We start from the raw sequence: 22843 nt of genomic DNA on the forward strand, positions 1-22843 counted from the left end.
ATAACAGATTTGAACTTTGTAATTAAGGAACTTTGCGAAGAAACCATGTAAAACTGCATAATTGGTATACATAATATTCATATAATTTAGTCAAAATTACATTTTGGATCAGTGTTGTCAAGAAACTCAGAAGTCAAAACTAACCAATTTTGTTTTGTTTATGTTTTATATGTTAAACAGTTTAAACACATCTCTGTGTATAATGATTAAACAAAATAAATTAAAAGGGGCAATTTTTGAGAAATGTGCAGTCTCTTGAATAACTTTCCTTCACAAAATAGTGCAAATTAATTTACCCTTAAATACTATCTGTTTGAGTAATTAGTACATAACTTAGTATATAACTTTATTTCAATGCTCAATATGGAGTATACGTATAAGATAAAACTAACCATGGAAATTTTCGGTCATTTGACATAAAAATCCCCTTGCTATGTGTTAGGACCTGTCAAACTTACCTCCTTTGTTAGGCTAAAGGACTACATTTCCCACAGTTCCTTTGTCAGCGGCCGCAGTGTTGGATGACAGCTATCCGGCGCCGAAACCCGATAGACACTCAGACTAGAGAGCCATGGCGGCCACGGGTGGAGGGAAAATTAGAAGCAGAAGATATCATATCGCTTCTAAACCTTACGCTAAAACTAAACAGGTAAATTAAGTGAAAGCTTTCGTTTTTAAAGGACGCGTCGAATATGTTACAATAATTGTAGTGCCACCTTTCTTCAGTGGTTGTTATTGTTTTGTTGGATATATTTTATGGCCTGCTGTTAACGCTCGTGGCCTCCACGCGCTGTTAGCATGCTCACAGGAAATGCTAACGTACTAGCGAGTTTGCTTACAGGTTAGCAAAATCAGGCGGACCTGACAGGTCAAATCACCGCAATATGAGTTTTAGACTAGTTAGCCGTTATTTATGTAAGTGTCAGTACACGTATAACAACCCGAGATAAGCAGCTCTGGGTTGTTTAATTGTTCTTTAGATGTTACTGAAGTTTTCGGAAAGCAAGGAAGTGCAATTTGAAGTATTAGCTAAGATGCTAATCAGAGCTAGCAAACTAGCATCTGCGAGCAACGCATTGTTTTCTTTGAATCTTTTGGACGTACCAGGTTAAATGAACATGATTCGTAATTACACATGCATATGTCTTCTTACACTGCTTTTTCAGTTCAAATTTAGTTTAAACCCTGTAGGAAAACAGTGTACATATGAGTTTGTGTTGGCAAAATCTCAGCCAGTTTAATTGCGCAGGGAGTCCCGGCTGATTGGGATCCCACATGGTTATCTGTGGAGTCCTTTGCCGCCCGGACATTAAAGTAGTTTTAACTGCCTCACAATGTGAATAATGTTAAAGACATGGATAGGTAGTGAGCAAATCCACTTGATCTCTTTAATGCTTGCCAAGAATATTGCAGTTAATTAGCAATTTGCTGCTTAAAGTCGTCATTTTACCAATGTGTTCTCTGACTGAAGGGCCACATAGTCTAACCACATTTATCTGGACGAGCCATGACAACATTGAGCTCACTTTTTGTTATACTTTTGTGTTTTTTGGGTTTTTATGTTGATGTTATCTTTATGCCACTATTTGCCTGCCTTTTATTTGTAGAAGTGTAGTAAGGAAGATATATATATATATATATACACACACACACACATATATACACACACACACAGGGTGTGTGTGTGTGTGTGTGTGTGTGTGTGTGTGTTTAAACATCACAGATAAATACTAAAAAAAAAAAAACAATAAAAAGCTGTTGATAATAATTCTATTGTGTTGGCTCTAACTAAATTCTGTTAAGTTGTAAGTCAATAGAAGCAAGCTTCAGATCCTGGTGGTCTGCACTGATCAGATTTCTAGCAGAACTTTTACCAAATTCTTCCATGTCTGCCCGTGAACTATTTCTCCCCTGCAGAGCTGCCCACACGTTAAATTTGGTTGTTTACTCATTATACGGGTAAAGATTGTGCATTAAACCCACACTTTGTTTTGTAGTCCGCTTCCTGTATTTCATCCACTTGAAACGGATTGAGACCTTCATTTGTCGGCAAGCCGAGTCTACTTTTTTGATCCAAATTGGAATTTGTTTGTGTATTCACAGTACCCATTAAAAAAACCCAGACTTTATGAGCAAGCTGACTCGATTCAGAAAGGATAATATGAATGTGCTCAACATAGACATGTCTAAACTCTGTTGAAAATTGCCCATAACGTCTGGTCATGTTTTAAAAAAAAAAAAAAAAAAAAAAAAAAAAAAAAAGTGATTACCTAAATCCAATTTGAATTCAGAAGCTCTATTTAGTTTTATCTCAGTTGCTTAGATTACGCAATACCCCAGCCAGAAAGGGCTCAAGAAGACATGCAGCGGGTTTTTTTTTCACTCGGTATTCCCCAACTTAAGAGATTGCTTGTTATTTTGAAAAGTATGAGAATTGGTTGTGATGAATGACATAAAAATTGTTTTGTTTTTTTTTTTCCTCAGAGTTTAACATGGTTTCCATGATTTGCTTATTTTTACTTGACAAGCCAAGTCCACATAACTGTGAGGGTATAATCATTGTGTTTTTATTGTTTATAGCAAATCATGGCAGATTACAATGATTACTGCAAAACTCTTGAGTCAGTTGAATTGTTTAAACAAATGACAGGTTCAAATGACTTTTTTTTTGTTTTGTTTTTTTTAAGCTATTGACTATTTTGATATAGATGAAAACATGAAGGGACTTCATAAGGGCTGATGAAATATAGATTTGGTGATCAAACTATCCAGTTGTCCTTGTACTTTGTAGTGAGTCACCAGCATTGGAGATTTGAGGCCTTTGATAAATCAGTTTGAATGTAGCTTAGTCTTGGAAATTTAGGACAGCTTTATTTCTTCTCATAAGTATGATCCCCTGAACCCTGTACTTAAGAAATACAGCAAAGCGTTATTGCTGAACCTTTTTTTCTATTTGTATGATTAACTATATATTCTGAAATCATAATGGCAATAACCTTTCTTAAAAAAAAAAAAAAAAAGAAAAAGAAAAGCACTTTGATGATCATAGGAAGTTTTGTGTATTTCTACTTGGGGTAAAGTACAGTGTGGCCGACAGGTGTATATCATAGATAAGCAGAAGAAAGAAGTGCACATCGCTCTTATCAGGTGTTGAAAAGCCACCATGTGATACAGTGTCTACATGAAGACCTACTGTCACCACCTGGTGCTGTTACCTCACTTTTCTCTATTTTCTTCACAACACAGTACGGCAATCTAAATACATCCAACTAAAAGTACTGCTGCAGTCAAAAGCTAAAAGACGAAACATTGCTAAAAGCAATAATAATGTTTTTGCTTTAACATTAAGTGGCTGGACAAACAGATTTCACGGATATGCTCTCTTTCTATCTGTTAACTGCTAATAGCATTTTGTATCTCAAATTTTTTCTTCCCAGTGTCACACAGTGAAGATACAATTTTAAAAAAAAAAGTTATTTAAATTTAAATCTAGCCCATAAAGACCTAGCGATTAATTTGAACATAGAATACAGCAAAGTTCATCAAAGTTGCTACAGCTAATGGATATACACGAAAAGCCATAAATTTAAGTATTCGTAAATTGTAAAAATGCAGTTATTTTTTAGAATTTTTGTAGATTCTTTCTCATTGATTAACATTCATCCAGCATTAGCCCTCTGTACAGTCAAATCAGCATCACATTTATCAGTGTTTCATACAGTAGATGCATACATGTTGCCTGACCCATTTTCAATGACCATTCCTCTGTTTCGCACAGGGCAAGACAAGTAGTTTTGCATTGTAAATGGGACTATGCACCCAATTTAGATCATGAAATGTCGCTTTGTTTTGCTATTTACAAGAGGAGTGCTGTAGATTATATTTCCTCAGTAAGAAACAATATGGATTTGATTTTCCATAAATTAACTTTTGACCATCAGAAATACAAGCATCAGTGTTTTGTTTTTCCTTAAACAAGATAAAAGAATTCCTCAGATTTTAGCAAGTCAAATGTTTCATTTTTAATTTATACTTATCACAATTGTATATAAGACCACTTGTCAAGTGATTGTGCTTTTGTGATCACTAAAAATAAGCCGTTCACGGATGTAATTTCTCTTCAGACAATTTCATCTCCCTTTTTCATATCATCTGCAGCAGTCAGGCCTCATCAGTCGGGTGACAGACACAGTAAAGAGCATCGTTCCTTCCTGGCTGCATAAATACTTTAAGAATGGTGATGCTCCTGAAGGAGAAGATTCCCCACAAAGGATGGATCAGAACTGCCAGCCACCGCCACCACCACCTCCTAATGGGAGTGAAGAGGGGCCTCCTCCCCTTGATGGACGCGACTCCCCAGAACCAAGTACCAGTAACACGGGTGAGAAGCCATTTTGTTTCTGAGATGGCTTGCTTTCTCTTTCTCTGGTCCAACATGAAATGGTGCTTACCTGTTGCCTCTGTCCTTTTTGCACAGAACCCTCAACGAGTCGTGCATCACTGAACTTTCAGGAATATGTGCTTTCTCGACCTCCTCTGAGTCGGTCCCACCTCCATTTTACCCCACTGGATGCCTCCTCTCCCTCTTTGGGAGCCTCCAGCAGCCTCTTCTCTCAGCCCTCAACCTCATCAGCCCCCGGCCCTTTTTCCACAGGGTTTTCCTTAGTTAAAGAAATCAAAGACAACCTTTCACAGCATGAAGATGATAACATCTCTACCACAAGTGGGTTCTCCTCCCGTGCTTCGGACAAGGGTAAGAGCAGCGTTTTTAGGCAACAGCTGGATTTGTTTATTCATTTCAGAGATGTCAAGATTATTGTACAAAACATATACATACCGAAACACGTCTATACACATCTTAATACCTGCACATGTGTACTAATACATATTGGCATCGGTTCTCAGATCTCAGTTGAAATATGTTCAGTTGACATGTCTGAAAAGGAGTAGGAAGAAGTAATACTTAGTTGTTCCTATCCCTTATCCAATAGTTAACAATTACACTTTATATTCCTGAATCTTATGGATTTAAGAAATTAAGGAATGTTTATTGTATTTTATGGTACAATAGTATTTCAAAAAACCAAAATATTATGTTGCCTGGAAATCTGGAGTAAAAATGTTTCCTGGGAGTAACTATTCATCTCTGGTTCATATATCCTAATTTATTTTTCAACATTTTGATTATGCGTTACAGAGACTTTGATTAAATGGTACTTTCCTAAAAGTCTTGCATTGTTTCAAAATATTCTCTGTTTTTTTAGATGTTCCCACTTCCAAAACTGCATCGCTCCCACAGCTATGGTCCCCAGAAATGGACAGAACAAACTCTGGACCTCAGCCTTCCCAGTCTAGTCTGAAAAAGCCTTCTTTCAACTTGTCTGTCTTTGGAACTTCCTCCAATGTGAGTGTTTACCTGTCCACCCAGATGCTTAGTCTGTCAACATGTTATCCTGAGGGCATTAAAATAAGTTCTGTGTGGCAAAGGTTTGCACTTTGAATTTTCCCTGAAGGTTGAATTACAACAGATGATTCACTTAAAATTAAATGATCTCCTGGAACCATTTCAGATATGTTTAAAACACCTGGAAATCACATTTCATTTTTACTTCGAAGAACAATAGTTCACTTTACCTAAAGTATGTATTTGGTATTTTTTAATGCAAAAGCTGTATAAAATTGAAAAGATTTAGACTTTTTCTTTTAAATATAACTTGGTTAAGTTTTGCTACTTTGAAATTCTTATTTCATGGATTTAATGAAAAGGAAAATGTTGTTACCTTTACAGAGGATGTTATGTTTTTGCCCACATATATCTTTTTGTTGCCAATTCTACATGCAAACTACTGGGCTGACGTTTTTAGAATGGATTTTTCTCTAACTTGGATGACATAAAATTTTGGGAGTGATCGGGAAAGAATTGTGGACACTGAATGGAAATTAACTGTGGGGTGGAGGTCTGCGCTCTTTAAGTCTTTTTCTGTTTTTGTTTTTTATATCCTAAAAAAAAAACTTTGTACCTGGTATAATTATTTCATATAATGTTTTGTTCCAGTCAACATTAAACAGCACATTGCTGAACTCCAGTCAGCTTGGAGATTCACCCTTCTACCCTGGGAAGACCACATATGGCGGGGCATCTGCAGTAAGGAGCTCTCGTGGTCGTCCTGGAACGCCTTATCAGGTGACCTATTAATCTTCATGTCATTTTTAGATGAATAATAACATAAGGTTTTACAAATTAAATCACACTTGTTCAAACTCAAAATACATAATTACCCATGCAGTTCCTAATGTCTAGTAGGAAAAGAATGGAGTTCTAGTCTAACTAAGGCTAAAGTTGACTGTTTTTACTTTGATTAGAGACTAATTTAGCTGATCTGATCTGTAGGCTCCAGTGAGAAGACAGATCAAGGCCAAGCCTGCTGGTACTCAGCCCTGTGGTGTGACCAGTGCCACTGCCAGACGCATCCTTCAGTCCTTGGAGCGCATGTCAAGCCCACTAGCTGTGAGTGCAAAGACCTACAGCAGACTTGACTTTAGTTTAAAGTTTTTGTCTTATTTTGTCTGTGACAATCCATCATCTTTATGGGGTTACTGCTGAAAAAAATTATTTTAAATATGTTGCTACATTTCCATTTTTCTTCATGTACAGGATGCCAAGAGAATCCCAGCAGCAGCGTCCTCCATCTTGTCACCAGTGAGTGCATTACATTTATCCCAAACAATTGTTTGCATTTTTTACTTCATACAATACAGCACAGGGTTTTATAGAATAGTCTGTGTCAAGTTGAAAAGAATTTCACATAAACTCTTTGCAGCCAACGGATGGCATGAATCTGGAAGGTTCTCATTCGCAGTCAAAAAGGAAGCGGGTATGTAAGAATTTCTCAATTTTCACGACTACACTTTGCATCTCAATGAAAATTTGAATGTACACACTTTTAAGTTGGCTTCTAAGATTTTTTTTATTATTACAAATGTGGTTAAATCTTGTATGCATAAAAACAACTAAACTTGATCAGTCTGATGTGCTTAGTGAGATTTACAGGGCTATGATTATACAAACCCAGCAACATTTGTTGTTTTTGTCCTGTCATTTTCTGTCCCACTGCGTGTAAGACTCCTTAAACACTATTGAAGAGACTGCGCTCTGGCTGTTCACTGTTGCCAAGTCTATGGTACATGAACACTTGTGAGGAAATCTCTGAATGTGTTTGGCTTATGACAGTAGGTTCAAGTGTAGCCCATTGTGAAGTTCTGCCAGCTGTGGACGAAGTTAAAGCTGTCAAAGATTTGCAGCTGTGACAGCTGCTTTTTGGAGGATTAAAAAAATGGTTTACTGAGCATGGAAGGTTTAAGACAGTCATGCAGAGAGCAGTTATATCTTGACAGGGACCAAAATGTTTCTTAGCTATGACTGGGTCTCAACTTGTAGGTGGAATTTACAGAAAATGTAAAAGGTTTGTGCTGCACTGATATATCATGAATGTTGGCATGATATAATATTTAAGTAGGGTCATGCAGTGGTAATCCCTTCACAGTTTATTGAAATAAAGGCAAACCACAGCAGTGCATACACAATAAAATGAAACTGTCTTTGTCTCAATAATTTTGTCTTATGTTGGATATCATCTTGCTCTGACAATGTCAAGCTGTCAACTCAACAATGTGAATAAGTGAACTTGGAGAAATGTTTTAACAAACCAGAACATTAGACAACAAGGTAAATGTTACCTTGTTATAAATTAAAATGCATATCCATGGAAAGTTTTACATGTGCATTCCAAGTTTTAGAGGTCAAGTTGAGTTCCTCTGTAAAGGTTATCGTGTGTTTTAATTATATTTTGACATCCTACAAAAAGCTGAATAAGTTTTTGTAGGCTATTTTTTATAATGGGCCCTGTGGAAAACACAGATTGAAATTAGTTGTAAAATGCGGAATATCATGAAGTTTTCTCAAATGAGGGTGTGATCTGCCTTTTGTGGTGTTTCCAAAAGAACAATCAAAGCAAGACACGAATCAATGACTCAGTTAACTCAGTTTTAGAAATGATCCACCTGTCAGGCACTTTTGTCCATAGAGTGACAGTCGTTAAACAAATCTGTACATAATGTGTATAGGGCCAAGACAAATTAACCTCTATAGAAAAATGTTAAATGTTCCTTTACGGAGGAACTAAACTTGACCTCTAAAACTTGGAATGCACATGATAAACTTTTCATGTTTAGGCCTTTCATTTAAATTTATAAAAAGGTAATTTACAAGGTGTCTAATCAACCATTAATGTTCTGTTGTATAATTTTGTCTATCGAAAAATGTTAGATTAATATTGTATTACTTTAATGCTTTTGTACAACATGTAGTTTTTTTTAATTAGTAGTAAGTATATGGTACAGTGAAATGTCAAACACTGCCTGCAGTTATTGTGAGAATGGGACATTGTGAATTTGTTTGATATTTATTTGTCTACCCTCTCCATGTTTCAACACCTTCAATCAAATTCAGATGGACTCAAACCTCCCACCAGTGCAAAAACTTGTGGTTCCTGCCGCAGCTTCTGTTTCAGGAAACCGAGCGGTTTCTTTCAGGCCAACTTTAACACCTGGAGGATTAAGCCGACCTGTGGACAGGACCCCAAGGGAGAACACAGTTAGTATCAAGCTGTTGCGTTGGGTTATGTACCAGCATTTTTGGTTCATATTGATTTTATTAAAAAAAAAAAAAAAAAATCATGGGTTTTTAAAAATACATTAAACATTTTTTGTTTGTTTTTTTATCATTCCCATAGCCCACAAGACAATCACCTCAATTACCTGAAGCAACCCCAGGCCCATCTCAAAGGTAAAACATGGTTTGCTCCATGTAACTGCTGTCATTAAATATGTAGGTATTTCAGGAAACTGTGAACCAAGTGTTATTAATCTTGCATTACAATGCTTTTTTTTTTTTTTTTTTTTTTTTTTTTAAATCAAATTATTTAAAGTAACAAAGGAAAGTAATATCCTATTATAACATTCTTTTTTTGTTGAGTTCTCTTATGTGAGCTGTCCTTTTTGCTTTGTTTCCTGTAATTGACTAATTGTGTTTTGATTAGCACAAGGACCTCTGGCCCAGCCTATCCTCTGTCCAGTACTCCTGCAGCCAGCAGTGCAAGCTCTGGAGGGGGCAAAATCAAGAGAGACAGAATCAGTGCAAGGCCCTCCTCTAAACGTCCTGAAGAAGTTGAGGTGAGAACTTTTAATAGCCAAAAATTATTTTATCGGTTATCAATAAACATACTCAAACCACAGTACACTTAGTGATCTATTTTAAAAAGCATTTAAAAATTCATCTTTTTAAACTTGCTTTTGCTTAGTTTTATTTTTGTTGTGTTGTATTGTAAAACACTGTGATTTTAATCTTCAAAGGATTGGATTGGTTTAGACAGTTTTTTTGAACAGTGACAATTCACAAAAAATAAAACAGACAAAAGATGACAAAATGTTCAAAAGGAGTGGGTAAAAGCGTAAGCTTATATATTATTCCACCCCGGTGATGAAGCAACACATCAACAACAATAGCATCCCATTAGCAACACAGCAACAGCAACCAAACATATCAGCGATACCTGTACAACAACAATAACATCCTCAGTGTAACATAATCTACAATAACACAATAATCAATCACAGTAATTGAGCAGTGCAGCAATAACACCAATTACAATGTCAACAACAATAGTTGCAACAATTAAATAAAAAACAATAGAACCACTCAGTCCTCAACATGTCTTATGTCAGTCTACAAGATCACAACAATCAACTACAGTGATAGAGCAATGCAGTAACGACAACAATATTTATAAGAATAGAAGCAATTATATTAATAACAGTAAAACTACTCAGTCCATGCAACCTGTCTTCATGCAACCCCATTCCCATACCGCTCAATTATCAGGTCTCTGTATATTGACTTTTGGATATTTGGACACTGCCAGTGATTTTCTCCCATCTTGTTCCACAGTTTAAGGTGCTATGTAAATAATAATTACATACTTATTTGTATTAATTTGTATAATAATACAAATGAAAATGTTTATTTGCTGACTTTAGGTTATTGAGGTACCAGATATACCGAGAATTTCACTTCCCATCAGCACATCCTCCTTGCCTACCTTCAGTTTCTCTTCACCCCTGCCACCTCCCACCAACTCAATTGGCGCTACCCCTCATATCACAACTGTTACTCCTGCGAAGGAATCTGAGACAAATAAGGTTTGTCATGAATTTCCTGATCCTACTTAATCAATACTTGAAAGTCTGGTGATAACCAACTTTTTTTAAAAATACTTTTTCATTCAGGATCCACCAAAGGCCTCAACTCCACCCTGTGTACCTTTTACCTTTTCCTCCCCTATTGTAAAAGCAACTGCTACTAGCCCAGCTTCATATTCACCTACTGTGAGTACATTTTTATTTATCTAATTACCTTTGTTGCAGGTTTCTTAAACTACAGTTATAAAAGTGATCTAAATTTGGTGTGTGGGGGGGGGGTTGTCTCTTTGTAGTCTGGATTTACTTTTAGTGCACCCGTAGCAAAGTTGGGTCCTTCCATGTTGAATGGAAAGCTCACAACACCTACTGCAGTCTTAGGTAAGAGTTTTTCCTCATTGCAGACCTTTTATTAGTGGCTTGCGTTGACTTTGAATATTTCAAATAATTGGTTGATTTACAGTAAAGCCGGTAACAAGCAAGAGCGCAGAAGATTTTGAAGGGCCTTTCAAACCAGCCAAGACTCTGAAACAGGGCAGTGTGCTGGATCTTCTCAAATCACCAGGTAAAAGAATCAAAATCACTGCATTTGTTTTGTATTTTGCTTTTTCTTTTCTGTACTTTTTTAAATATATAAATATCCTTATATTTATGGGTGATCATTTTTATATTTAAGGATAATTCTTTATTTTATCATTGTTCTCTCCAGGCTTTGCCTCCTCTGTTGCTCAGACTTCTGCAGGTCCCAGCACCACCCTTCTGCAGACATCTGCAGTCTCCTCAACCGTCTCAGCCTCCTCCTCCACTACTGTCTGCTCATCAACAGGATCAAGTGGTTTGCTCAAACCCTCAACAGACTGGAGCTGTGATGTATGCTTGGTTCAGAACAAGCAGTCAGACACAAAGTGTGTTTGTTGTACGGCGACAAAGCCCAACTCCTCAATCAAATCACTGGACAGTAAACAGTTACCCACCAACTCTGCTGGGTTGGAGAGCAGCAGCATGGACACCACCTCCACCACTACAACCACAACTAGTTTTGGCACAATTTTTTCCAAACCTGAAGGAACTTGGGATTGTGATACTTGTCTTGTTCGGAACAAACCCGATGCAGTAAAGTGTGTGGCTTGTGAAACGGCCAAACCTGGGACAGGGCTCAAACCCTCACTGACTTTTCCCTCTGCCTTCTCCGCTGTTAAGACTGTATCTTCACCAACAGCCCTTGTTTCCACAGGCCTGAGTGGATTTGGAGATAAGTTTAAAAAACCTGAAGGTGCATGGGAATGTGAAACCTGTTTTGTACAGAATAAAGCAGAGGATACAAAGTGTGTAGCCTGCACAAATTCTAAACCAGGTAATGAGGGATGCCAAAACTATGGCATTGTTTTTTATTTATCTTGAAACTGCTGAATTTTTGCTTCTGGCTGTGCAGCTCATCTTATTGGTTTTTAAAAAAAAATACCATTCTTTCCTCAGGAACTCAAGCAGAATCGTCTTCATCAGCCAGTAGTGTCCCAGTGTTTGGTTTAGCAGAAAAGTTCAAGAAGCCAGAGGGATCCTGGGAATGTGATGTCTGTCTTGTGCAGAATAAAGCTGCTGATGTGCAGTGTGTTGCCTGTCAGGCAGCAAAACCTGGAGCAAACATAGAGCCTAAAGGTAAAAAACAAACAAACAAAAAAATCAATTAAAAAAAAAAAAAAAACAGACTGTATAAAGAACTTTGCAGTAACATATGTTTTTAGAATTTGTCAATATTTTTATGCGTTACTGGACTGATGCCACCTAGATGGTATGTTGCTGTTTATTTAATTAGAGTGAGTTGTTTTTCGCTTAACCGACACATTTTTGTTACCCTTTGTCTTTCTTCAGCATTTGGTTCTTCTTTTGGATCCTCAGCAGCTGGGAGTTCAGGATCATCTGTTTTTGGCTCTTCTACCTCTTCTATTGGAGGTTTTAAGTTTGGTACATCAGACAGTACATCTGGATCTGGGGGATTTAAGTTTGGAACCTCATCTTCAGAGACACCCACTTCATCTGCATCAGGTGGATTCAAATTTGGAGGCCCATTTGGAAACTCATCAGGATCTTCCTCTAAAGACGCTATTGCCTCATCCGGGTTCAAATTTGGCAGCTCAGAGGGCTTTAAATTTGGAGCCGACTCAAGTGATGATAAAAAGTCTGACCAGCCTACCGCAGGTTCGGGCTTCAAATTTGGAGTTAGTAGTGGAATAGCATTTGGAACTGGATCATCTAGCACAGAAAGTAATTCTGCCAAGGTTGGCTTCAGCTTTGGTCTGTCAAAACCTGAAGAGAAAACATCAGAAGCGACAACAACCATATCCTCCTCCTCTGTTACTCCCACTTATTCTTCCTCACAAGAAAAGAACAACACTGCAGAATCATCAAATGACACCACAACAACAAATGCAAGCACGACCGCCACCACCACAACTACAACAAGAGGCTCTGTATTTGATAGGCTTGGTAAACCAAGTTCGCCTGCCAACACACCAAAAGTAAGCTCTACATTTGGGTCTCTACAGGCTGGTAAAGAACCAGCAGCTCCCACATTTACCTTTGGGAAACCAGAAGAAAAGAAGGAAAGAGCTGCTTCACCTGTTCCGTCAACCTTTGTCTTTGGTGCTGGTAGTAAGGATGCAGACTCTTCAGCTGCACCAGCTGCCTCTGGAGGATTTTCCTTTGGTAAGCCCAGTGTCCCAGTAGAACAGCCTCCACCATCTTTCACTTTTGGCAAGACCACCGAAAAAAGTGAAATAAGCACTTCAGAAGCCCCAAAGCCCACTTTCACCTTTGGTCAAAACGCTGCAGGTACATTTTAAAACAGAGTTTCTTCTTTATTGATTTCAATACCTAACTCATTTTGTTGTGATTTGTTGAAGACGTTGTACCGCATGCCAAAACAGCTTGTGTGAGTTACTCAAAATGTTCTCTTTCTAAACAGATTCTTCTACTGCTCCAAAACCAACATTTTCTTTCATGGCTAATAATCCTACTACCACCACAAACTCAACAACCCCATCATCCTCCACTGCAATTCCCAGTCTGTTTGGTGTTGCTGACAGCAGTAGCTCCACAGCAGCTCCAACTTCTTCTGCAGCCACCAACACTTTCATATTTGGTCAGCCGTCTACAACCTCCAGTGATGCTCCAGCCAAAACTTTTGTATTTGGCCAGACTCAGGACAGCCAGCCCTCTGCCCCATCAAGTGCCCCCCTGAATGCTGCCCCACCCCAAACTCAGCCCTTCATTTTTGGTGCGCCTGCCAATACCACTGCTGCCACCGCTCCCTCCTTTGGTTTTGGAGCTGCAGCACCATCTGCTGCTTCGTCATCAGGTCTGCCTTTGCTGTGGTAGTTTATTGTTTTTTAGTTAACATATAAATCATGAATATGTGTGCTTTGACATTAACATTTTTACATCTAACATGGATTTTTTTTTGTTGTTTGTTTGTTTGTTTATATGTTTAATTCTATCTTTTTCTTTCTTACAGCTCCATCTGCAGATCCCTCCCCATTTGTATTTAGCTCAGCCCCCACAGGTGGTTTTGGGGCGAACCAGACTCCTGCATTTGGATCGTCTTTTGGATCTCCTTTTACAGCTACACCTTCCCAGACCCCAGCTTTTGGGGCCAAACCTAATGCAGCCCCTGTATTTGGACAACAAAGCAACTCAAACCCCATGTTTGGGACGGCTGCTAATTCTGCTCCGAGTGAGTAATTGTGTATTAACTTATACATGCTGACAGACTTTTAAGTTAGAAGTTTTAATATAAAACATTTTTCAGGTGGAGGCTTTCAGTTTGGTGGAGCAAATGCATTTGGAGGCACAAACAACGCCACATCTAGTGTGTTTACTTTTGGAGCAGGATCTGCAGCCCCTCAAGCTCCCTCAGCAAACCCCTCCATGGCACCACAGCTAGGAGCAACCAGTGGTGGTTTCAACTTTACACAACCCCCAACTTTCAACATTGGGTATGATGTATTTCTTCATTTTACAGGCATGCAGTATTTATTATAGATGCAATAGTAACAGCAAGAAGCAAACTCAAGCAAGCTATGTGCAAATAAGTGTCATTTATTGTTGTTTGTTGCACAGATAGAGACATTATAGTCTTTAGGAGAAAATCATTAGGAAGTCATTCTGTAGTATCAAGTTTTTTTTTAACAATGATTTTACTTTTAAATGAGAGTACAGCAACTTACCATTGCTAATGTGTACAACCATTTTTAGCAGTCATTGCTTTTATTATAATGAAATATGTCCACATCTCAAGGCTGCAACTGTTCACTAAGATGATGTGGAATAATCAGCGAAACAAATGGTCTTAATGTCTTCTGCCCCAAGGGTCTTTTTGAAGGTTTTGGTTTGAAAATGACATACACAAATAGAATTGCATATTACTCAGTAATTATACAATCTACATTAACCATCTTGCTATCAAATTAAAGCAAACACTTTTTTTTCTGTCTGAAGTTAAATCATCACCACAGATGCCGTCATTTTAAAGTTAAGAATGGAACATGAGAAAATTTTCATATTTTCTCCTTGCCTAAATATTTTTTGGATTTCATAATTTATAAAAGGTTTAAAATTGCTTCTGTCGACAAAAACATCCAGAAAACCACAACTCAACATGTGAACAGCACCTGTGCAAAGTTTCATGGAGCTGAAGCAAAGCACAACAAAGTCACATGGATTTTAGTAAAGAGCTGGCCAGGCATTTATAATTTGGCACCATGTTTGAATATGGATATTTTTTTTAGTTATTGAAAAGCAGAAATGACCCAACTTCATTTGCAGGTCTGAAAAAGTTGGTTTCTAAATATTTCTAAGGAATAATTCAATTATCTATACCCTATTCATATAAAACCATAAGAAGTGATGATGTTTGTCTTATGATGAGAAACATGTTTACTAGAAAATATTTACAGAAGAACAAAATAAAGCTATGTTTGTAGTAAACATTTTGTGTGATGACAAACAGAACATATTCATTTAGTCAAATTCCAGTCATATCCAGCATCCCTGTTGGCCTGGAAGAAGCTTTGTCATCAGATGTGGAATTTTGCACACACAATTTGATCCCACTTTTTTTAAAATCCTTTCCAGGACTTTTTCTGTAGGGTAGTGTGTCTTCTAGAGTCCCGTTGTCAGCTCTGTGACACTAACTACCATGATTGGCATGTGTGGTGGGTGTGTGCAGACTTTGTTTACTTGGTGTTTTATTTTTTTTGTCCGACCTGCGTTTGGTGGTTATGCTAATGAGTTTTATTAGCTTTTAGCTAAAAGTCTGGATTTTCTGTGGATACAATACGTGTCTATTTTTTATTATTCACACAAAGTTACACCCACAAAAATGGAATATTTACTCCTGCAGCCCCTGGTACCGGAGTATTGGGGTGGAGGAGGTTAAGAGCTTTTGCTTCACTTTTTTGCTTCACTACGTAAATACTATCATAGATTTTACATGTCTTTCAGAGGAGCTCTAGGTTTAGCTCACTTTTCTAGCGTAGAATGTGGGAAACTTGCCCTATAATATCTAAAAAAAGAACTGAATTATGCTAGCAGTAGTTATGCTTTTCTTTCCTCACAACTTGGCTGTGACACACTGAAGACCAGTAAACCTTGGTCACATTAACTATGGATCGATATGTAAAACCACTGCCTTCTAATTATGATCCTGCAAGGCAACAAACAGACCAAGAAACAACAATAATGAAGAAAAATAAGTCATTGGAGAGAAATGTGTAATACAAGAAGAAAGGAGTAATTCATTACCTTAAAATTAATTACTGATAGTGTGTTTTAATAAGGATTGTATCTTGTGTTTCCAGGTCAACTAAATCCTTTGCTGCCTCTCCGGCTGCACAGCCAACAATTGCTGGGCGCAAGATAAAGACTGCGGTGCGGCGGAGAAAATAGAGCCCCACAGCCTCCACCACAGTAGACTTGACTTCGAACTACATGGTCCCCAACGAAGACAAAATAAGTCCTGAAATGTCTCAACTGGGCAAACGCTGATGTTGCTTGATATGTGGAGAAAGAGCGAGGCTCAGTGGAACGGTGGGTTTTAGTGATGAGCTTGGTTGCTTATTAAAAGGCTTATCGGAGTTGTTTATTTGTGAGACCTCAATGAATTCACATTTGCTAGAAAACAACTGTTGACTGAACAATGACCCTGACTTAGAAAACAAGAATCAAGCAGAGACCCCCATTCTAACAAAGGAAAACAAGCATCACAGTCATATCTATATTTTACACATCGGCAAATGTCTGCTAGACTTTAGACATGACTTTTTGTAATAAAATTACAAAGGCAAAAACTGAACATTTAAAGTGTTGCGAGTGTACATTTATTGATTAGTATGGGTGATCAGGTTATGAGGTAGTGAGAACTGTGTGGTAACTCCAGTGGTATCCTGCAAACGAGTCAGATTCCTCCATTGCAGGAATGAATGGAGATGTTGCCACAGTGTCAGTGCAGTGTGCTGTATGTACAGGGGTGAGCGTGTAATCTTTGTATCGAATGAAGAGTGTTTTTGTTTTTTCCTCTTATGTACAGACTTGAGGTGTGTTTGGTTTCTTTGTACATGCTGAGGTCGCGTGTCGGTGTGTATGAAAACTGAACGACAGTTATCGCCTGGGGAGCCAGTTGGTGCTGCTGCAGGTGAAAGAGCAAATGAATGTTTAAAAAAAAAAAAAAAAAAAACCAGGGGAGGAAGGAAGGAGGGCAGGGTTTGGGAGCTGGGAAGACTCATCCATGCACTGTGGAGAATGGACCGGGCTGGAGGCTAATGCTCTCGTTCTCCTTTAGGACTTTGTAAATGCATAGTTTCAAATTTCTTGTTACATGTTTAATTTTTCTCTGGTTCGCTCCACAACTCTGCTTTCTGTGCCCTCTTGTCTCTCAATCCTACCCTCCCTCTTCCGGATTCCTAATACTCTCCCTTTATCTTTCTGCCTCTCCCTCTTTATCTCTTAATTGGCCTTTTGAATATTATAAAACAAAAAAAAACTGTAAATAGTGATTTTTTTTTTTTTAATCTGTGAAGTTGAATTTTTGTGTTACAAATTCCACATTCAGCATTTTTGTCTTTAGAATTTATTATGTATATTCCTATATTCAAAGTTGCCCGAATCCATTTAAAAGGAACTTAAATGCAAATTGGAGAGCCTTTGATGACTAAAGGTATATTGGCTTTTCTGATCCACTTTTGTTTGGACCAAAACCAGTATTGTACAAAGTATTAAGTATATATTTTTCTATTGCGTGTTTAAATGGACGAGGGTGACTTTGGATTATAAGGAAGTCAGTTTAATTTTAAAGCCATGATTATTACTGGATGAGTGATAAAATTAAAACCATGGGTAATTACCATCAATAAAACTACAAAAAAAATATTTCCTTTGTAGTGTTTTCTTAATGCTCTTACTATTTATATTAAGTAGTTGATATTGATTAGATTTTCTGAGATAAATGGATGTCCATACTGTAGTTAGCTGGCCTTTATTTGAACAATAGTAATGTCTAATTTTTCAGTGATATTAACACAAAAATCATGGAGGGCTTGATCAGAGTCCACATATAACTAGAAATGGTTTTCCATATAAGGGCATCATTTATACATTGAACTTTTTTTTCTTTCTTTTTTTAAATTGTCCATAAGTCGAACAAGTTGAAGTTAAGTGATTTGCTTCTTTTCCATTATTTTATAATTAGACTTTTAGTGCCAAATTTGCTTCTTAACTTGATTCACTGATACACTCCACAAAGATGAGTTGTACTGGTGTTGGTGAATATTTGAGTGAGGGCTGCACTTTTACAACTTCAATGAAAATAACCACAATGGGGTCCGACCTTGAACCATAAAAATGCTGGGAAAGCACTTGGAGAGTGCAAAGCTCCAAGGCCTTCAAAAAATTCCTGGATCCAAACGGTGATCCGGATTATGACCAAAATTAAATCATTTCTTCTTTTTCACATTTCCAACAATTCCTGAAAATTTAATGAAAATTTGTCCATAATTTTTTTTATTTATCTTGAACACAAGTAGATAAACGCCAGTAAAAGCATAACCTCCTTGGCAGAAGGAAATATTGTCACAATTTGACTTCTATATTTTATTTACAGTATGTAAAGGCTAATGGGCTGTGATGTATCAAGTCGTGTGTGTATATATCTAGAAATGGTTGAGTATACAAGGTGATGGCCAACTAAAAATCCCACCTCAAACAACAATAGGACAAAATTCTTCTCAAACTCCAGCAACTGTTCTGTTCACTTTCCAAATGTTTAAATGTTATCAGTTAATATAAAATGTTAGATTAAGTGCTACACAGTGGTAAACATGACGTTCTAGCTATTTCCCCCCAGATTCATTGCTGTCAAAATCCAAATGAGCTCATTTAAATGTTCCCTAAAATGGTTAAAATTCTAAGTTTCTACATTTGTGATGTTGTATTGGGACTAAAATATGGCTTATGGGTCACATGTCCTGACTTCTTTGGGAACAAAGTTTTGATAGTAATTTATTGCTAACTTAGTGTGTAAAGTTGTAAAGTATATCCCTTGAACATTTTAATGCTACAAGGTAATAGAAATATTCTGATGAGTGGCCCAGTTTAAAACCAGCTGCTAAAACAATAAACTTACTAGAAATTCACTACGAAAGCGCAGGCCTCCACCAAGCAGCTTAAATCCAGTTTATGTTGTAGTTATATTTCATTTTATATATACTATCGGATTCTTTTATTCATTGCCAATGAAACCACATTGTCTTGGTTATATTGTGTTTGTTCCATATTTAGATCTTAATATGTTTTCTTGCAGATGAAAATTGCAAATATCTCCCTATCATTTCCTACACTGGATTGTAGTACCCGGATTTTTTTTTGGGATCCACATCTAACTTTGATATGTTGTAAACCCTCTTGGGAAAGTCTGTATTTTTGACCAAGCACCCTGATCACTGTGGAGTTGTATGCATATAGGCTATATACTGAAATGACCCTATCCTGCAATGACAAAGACTCCTTTAAAAATTTTATAGATTTAGAGTGTCATCCGATGTGATTCAAGTTAGACCAAGACCCATTCTCAGGAAAATAAATAAATAAAATAGAAATTTAAAAAAAAAAAAAAAAAAAAGAAAATCAGGCCAGTAGCTTTTGAGTAACGTTTCTAACAGACAAATGGACGTCGGCAAAACATTATCTCCGCCACTTTTTGTCGGTGTCAAGTGTGACCCCATACATGTCTTTGTGGTTTGGGGTCGTAACACGGTTTAACCTGCAGTATCAAACATGACCTTTACATCTCGCAGGTGTGACCAGGTATTTTGTTTCCGTTTGTTCCTGTGTCACCTTTTTAACCAGGTCAGATTTATTGTAGCAACGGGCCTTAGCAACGCGCAGGGTCCATGGAGACCAGCAGTGTCCGAGTAAAGGAATGCAAGACGATACGAGTTATTGTGCAGACAGGGGTAAAAACAACACTCTGATGTGTAATTGAGCCGTACATTTATGAATTTAACTTCATCGCGCTGTCTTGGGGTGAAGATGGGATGCGGAAGCTCCACAAACGCGGTGGTCCACCCGCTGACGAAGGCGAACAACGACGAGGTAGGCTTAATGTCTCCAGTGGCTTGGAGACATTAAAGCACATTAAAAGTGCTTTTTGTATTACACAGATAACCTGAGGCAGTATAATTAATGTTGTTTCAACATTGCTACAGTGTTCATGTGATCCAAATCAATGTCACCATAATGTTTTTCTACATTTATTTTGTGGCTGTGTGGTACCAGGATGAAACAGGAAGCAAACTTGATGGCCGTGGAGAGTCAGCTGTGTCAAAGGTGACCACAGACAGCGGAGTGGTAATGGAAAACAGAGAAATCCTGGCATTAACTGGAGAAATTCCCAGTAAACTTCCTCCTCTAACATCTGAAAGTGAGGCAGACAGAGTTAGTCACAACGGTGAGTATGCGGCTTAACAACTAAATGAGTGAATCAGACCTCATCACACTGCAGAGAGAACAATCTACATCTTGCATTGGTTTGATTTCAGCTGCTCCAGATTTGCTGCAGCAGGACAGCCCAGCAAAGGAGCGGCAAAAGTCCTGCGAGATCCTAGAGGAGTTGCTCAGCCATGGAATCATCCCAGAAGAACAGATCAGAGAGAAGACCAGCGGGGCTGCCTATAGCATCATGGTGGGTGTCTAATCAGCGATCAGCCAGTTATCCACTGCAAGTGGGATTTCAGGAGGCTCTTGAGGCTTAGTATCCATATGAGATTATACACTATATTTGAATTAAATTAAAATCACTTGATTACATAAGTTTTAAAATTACATACAAATATATTCATCTCTAAAAATCATGTGCTGAGTTTCACATTTTCAAAACTATTGCCATACATTAACAAGCTTTATGTTAAGATTTCGAATTGCTCACTGAGTTATACTGAAGACAACCTGTAGAGGTTTGTTAATAGATAAGTTATGTGCACTATTCAGTGGCAAGTTGGATTCTCAAAATGCTGCACAAAATCCCTCCAGCATCAGCAATAACCACAGACCAAACCATGATGACATTCACATAATCAGCTATCATCAAACATGCACAAAATTAATTAATTGAAATTAGAAACTTGTTTGAAATGATAAAATTCGAAACATAAAACACTAAGTGTACACTCTGAAAGAACTCAGCCTTTCATTAGGAGAATTTACTAGATTTTAACCACACCACATAAAAGTGATGAAAAGAGACACAATTATTATGTAATGTAATCTTCTCTTTTTTGCTTGTACTCTGAGGTCAGTTTTTTTTCAGCTGTCTGACAGCATGACAGAACCACTGGTTCTTATCAATGTCAAGAATTTAGTTTTGTTTTTTTTTTCTCTGCCATCCATCTGTTATGTGTCATGTGATGAACCACCATCAGTCAGAGGCTTTGTTGAGAGTTCAGCCAAATCTAGGGTTTTTATCTAACCCTCCCCAATCCTGAGCTTTTAGCTCCCTATTACTTAGCGGTGGAGAATACGCTGCAGTAAGATCTACAGAGAACCAAATGAGACTATATTTTAAATGAGAAGTTGCTCCACCAGCCACTATATGTCAACAAACATATACACATTTGAAAAACAAAGTTTAACCACATAAATAATGTGTGTTTTCACACATGTCTACTAGCTGGATGAAAAGGTGGGCATCATGCGAAGGCCTCCCGCCAGACTGGAGTCTCTAAAGACAAAAAAGGCTCAAAGTCTCTACAGCAAAGAAGAAATTGATGAGAAGATGAGGTTGGTTGAGGAGCGACGCAAGGTACAGTTTGTGTTTTTGTCTATTTATCCCAGCACCTGTTCTTCATCATCATTCACACTTTCTCACAAACTAATTTTTTAAAACTCTTTTTCAGCTCAAACAAGAAAAGCTCAAAACACGTTTAAGGACAAAGTCATCACGTGTTCGTGGCCCTGTTGCCATCTCCAGCAATGAGAAAGATGAGGACTTCTCTCTCACTCCTGTGGAGTTATTACAATTGCCTCTCACCCTGGACCAAACTCAACCTCCAAATCTCCAACATCAGTTCCCCCGTGAGCCAGCTAAGGGAGGAGAGTGGGTTATGGAGTCTGGCGGTGACAGCAGGGTGTTCCAAGAGGAAGTGAGGGGAACAAGCAAGATAGGAGGAGAGGGGGAAAGAGAAAACAATGATAAAAGAAGAGAAGTTGGTGAGAAGGAGGAAGAAAGGGAGGTTACTCAGGTAGAGGAGCTAACAGGAGATGTCTCTGGGGAGCTGGAGAGTGACTTTAGCTTTCAGCATCCATACGAAAGAGAGGAAATATTTTAGTTTGTTTCATGAATGAGCCAATAATGAGCACTATGATGGGTTGCAGCAAGAGGAGGGTAGCCAAAGTGTTTCCTTTTGCACAGCTAAGTAGCCTATTTAAACATGTAAAAACTATCTGTCAGAAATGTAAATATTATTTGAACAAATTAAAAGGCCTCACAGATGAAAGTGAAAGTTACTTGCCTGTTTGCTGGAGAAGCTCTTGCTACAATGATATAACGGCTCAGCTATCCAGACAAAGAAATGTGAGGGTTTTCTTTTACTGTTATGTAATTTACCTCAGCTTGATTAAACATGATTTCATGTTTTTGCCAACAAACCAAACTGATTTCATTGAGATTTTTTTCCCCCAGGGAACTGAGAAAAAGAGCCTACAACATGCTTTTGTGTCTAACTGCATGTGTAGGTAGATGTTGTGTTAGACACAAGATGGCACTGTTTCAGAGGGTTACACTTCTGCACAACACTCAGATGTCAGTGTATGTAATCTGTAATAAGCTATGAAAATGTGTTTTTGTTTTGAGAAACATGTGAGGAAATGTGAACAGCTGAGTTTAAGGGTTTATTCTTATAAATAAAAGTTATTAACAGTAATTGTTTTCTCTGGAAAAAAAAGTTGTTTGCTCAGCTCTTTATTCAAATCCCATAAAAAGGCATTTAAAAGGATCTTGGGAACAACTAAAGCATAGTTGTTTTTATATGTATTTTCACAGACT

At 37.7% G+C, this 22843-nt stretch overlaps 1 protein-coding gene across 1 annotated transcript; it reads left to right on the forward strand.

The window, feature by feature from the left end:
• The first annotated feature begins 545 nt into the window (after positions 1-545).
• Positions 546-17649, forward strand: nup153 (nucleoporin 153). Its single transcript, XM_079258571.1, has 22 exons — positions 546-649; positions 4159-4381; positions 4478-4753; positions 5265-5404; positions 6056-6184; positions 6392-6508; positions 6656-6700; positions 6822-6875; positions 8510-8653; positions 8793-8845; positions 9099-9231; positions 10096-10257; positions 10345-10443; positions 10551-10635; positions 10718-10819; positions 10964-11608; positions 11731-11910; positions 12124-13083; positions 13217-13609; positions 13766-13984; positions 14060-14246; positions 16110-17649. The coding sequence occupies exons 1-22, from the start codon at positions 572-574 to the stop codon at positions 16195-16197; spliced, it is 4512 nt and encodes a 1503-aa protein (XP_079114697.1). The 5' UTR covers positions 546-571; the 3' UTR covers positions 16198-17649.
• The last annotated feature ends 5194 nt before the right edge of the window (positions 17650-22843 follow it).

Source organism: Telmatherina bonti, assembly GCF_933228915.1.
Source record: "Telmatherina bonti genome assembly, chromosome: 19".
Taxonomy (NCBI): Eukaryota; Metazoa; Chordata; class Actinopteri; order Atheriniformes; family Telmatherinidae; genus Telmatherina; species Telmatherina bonti.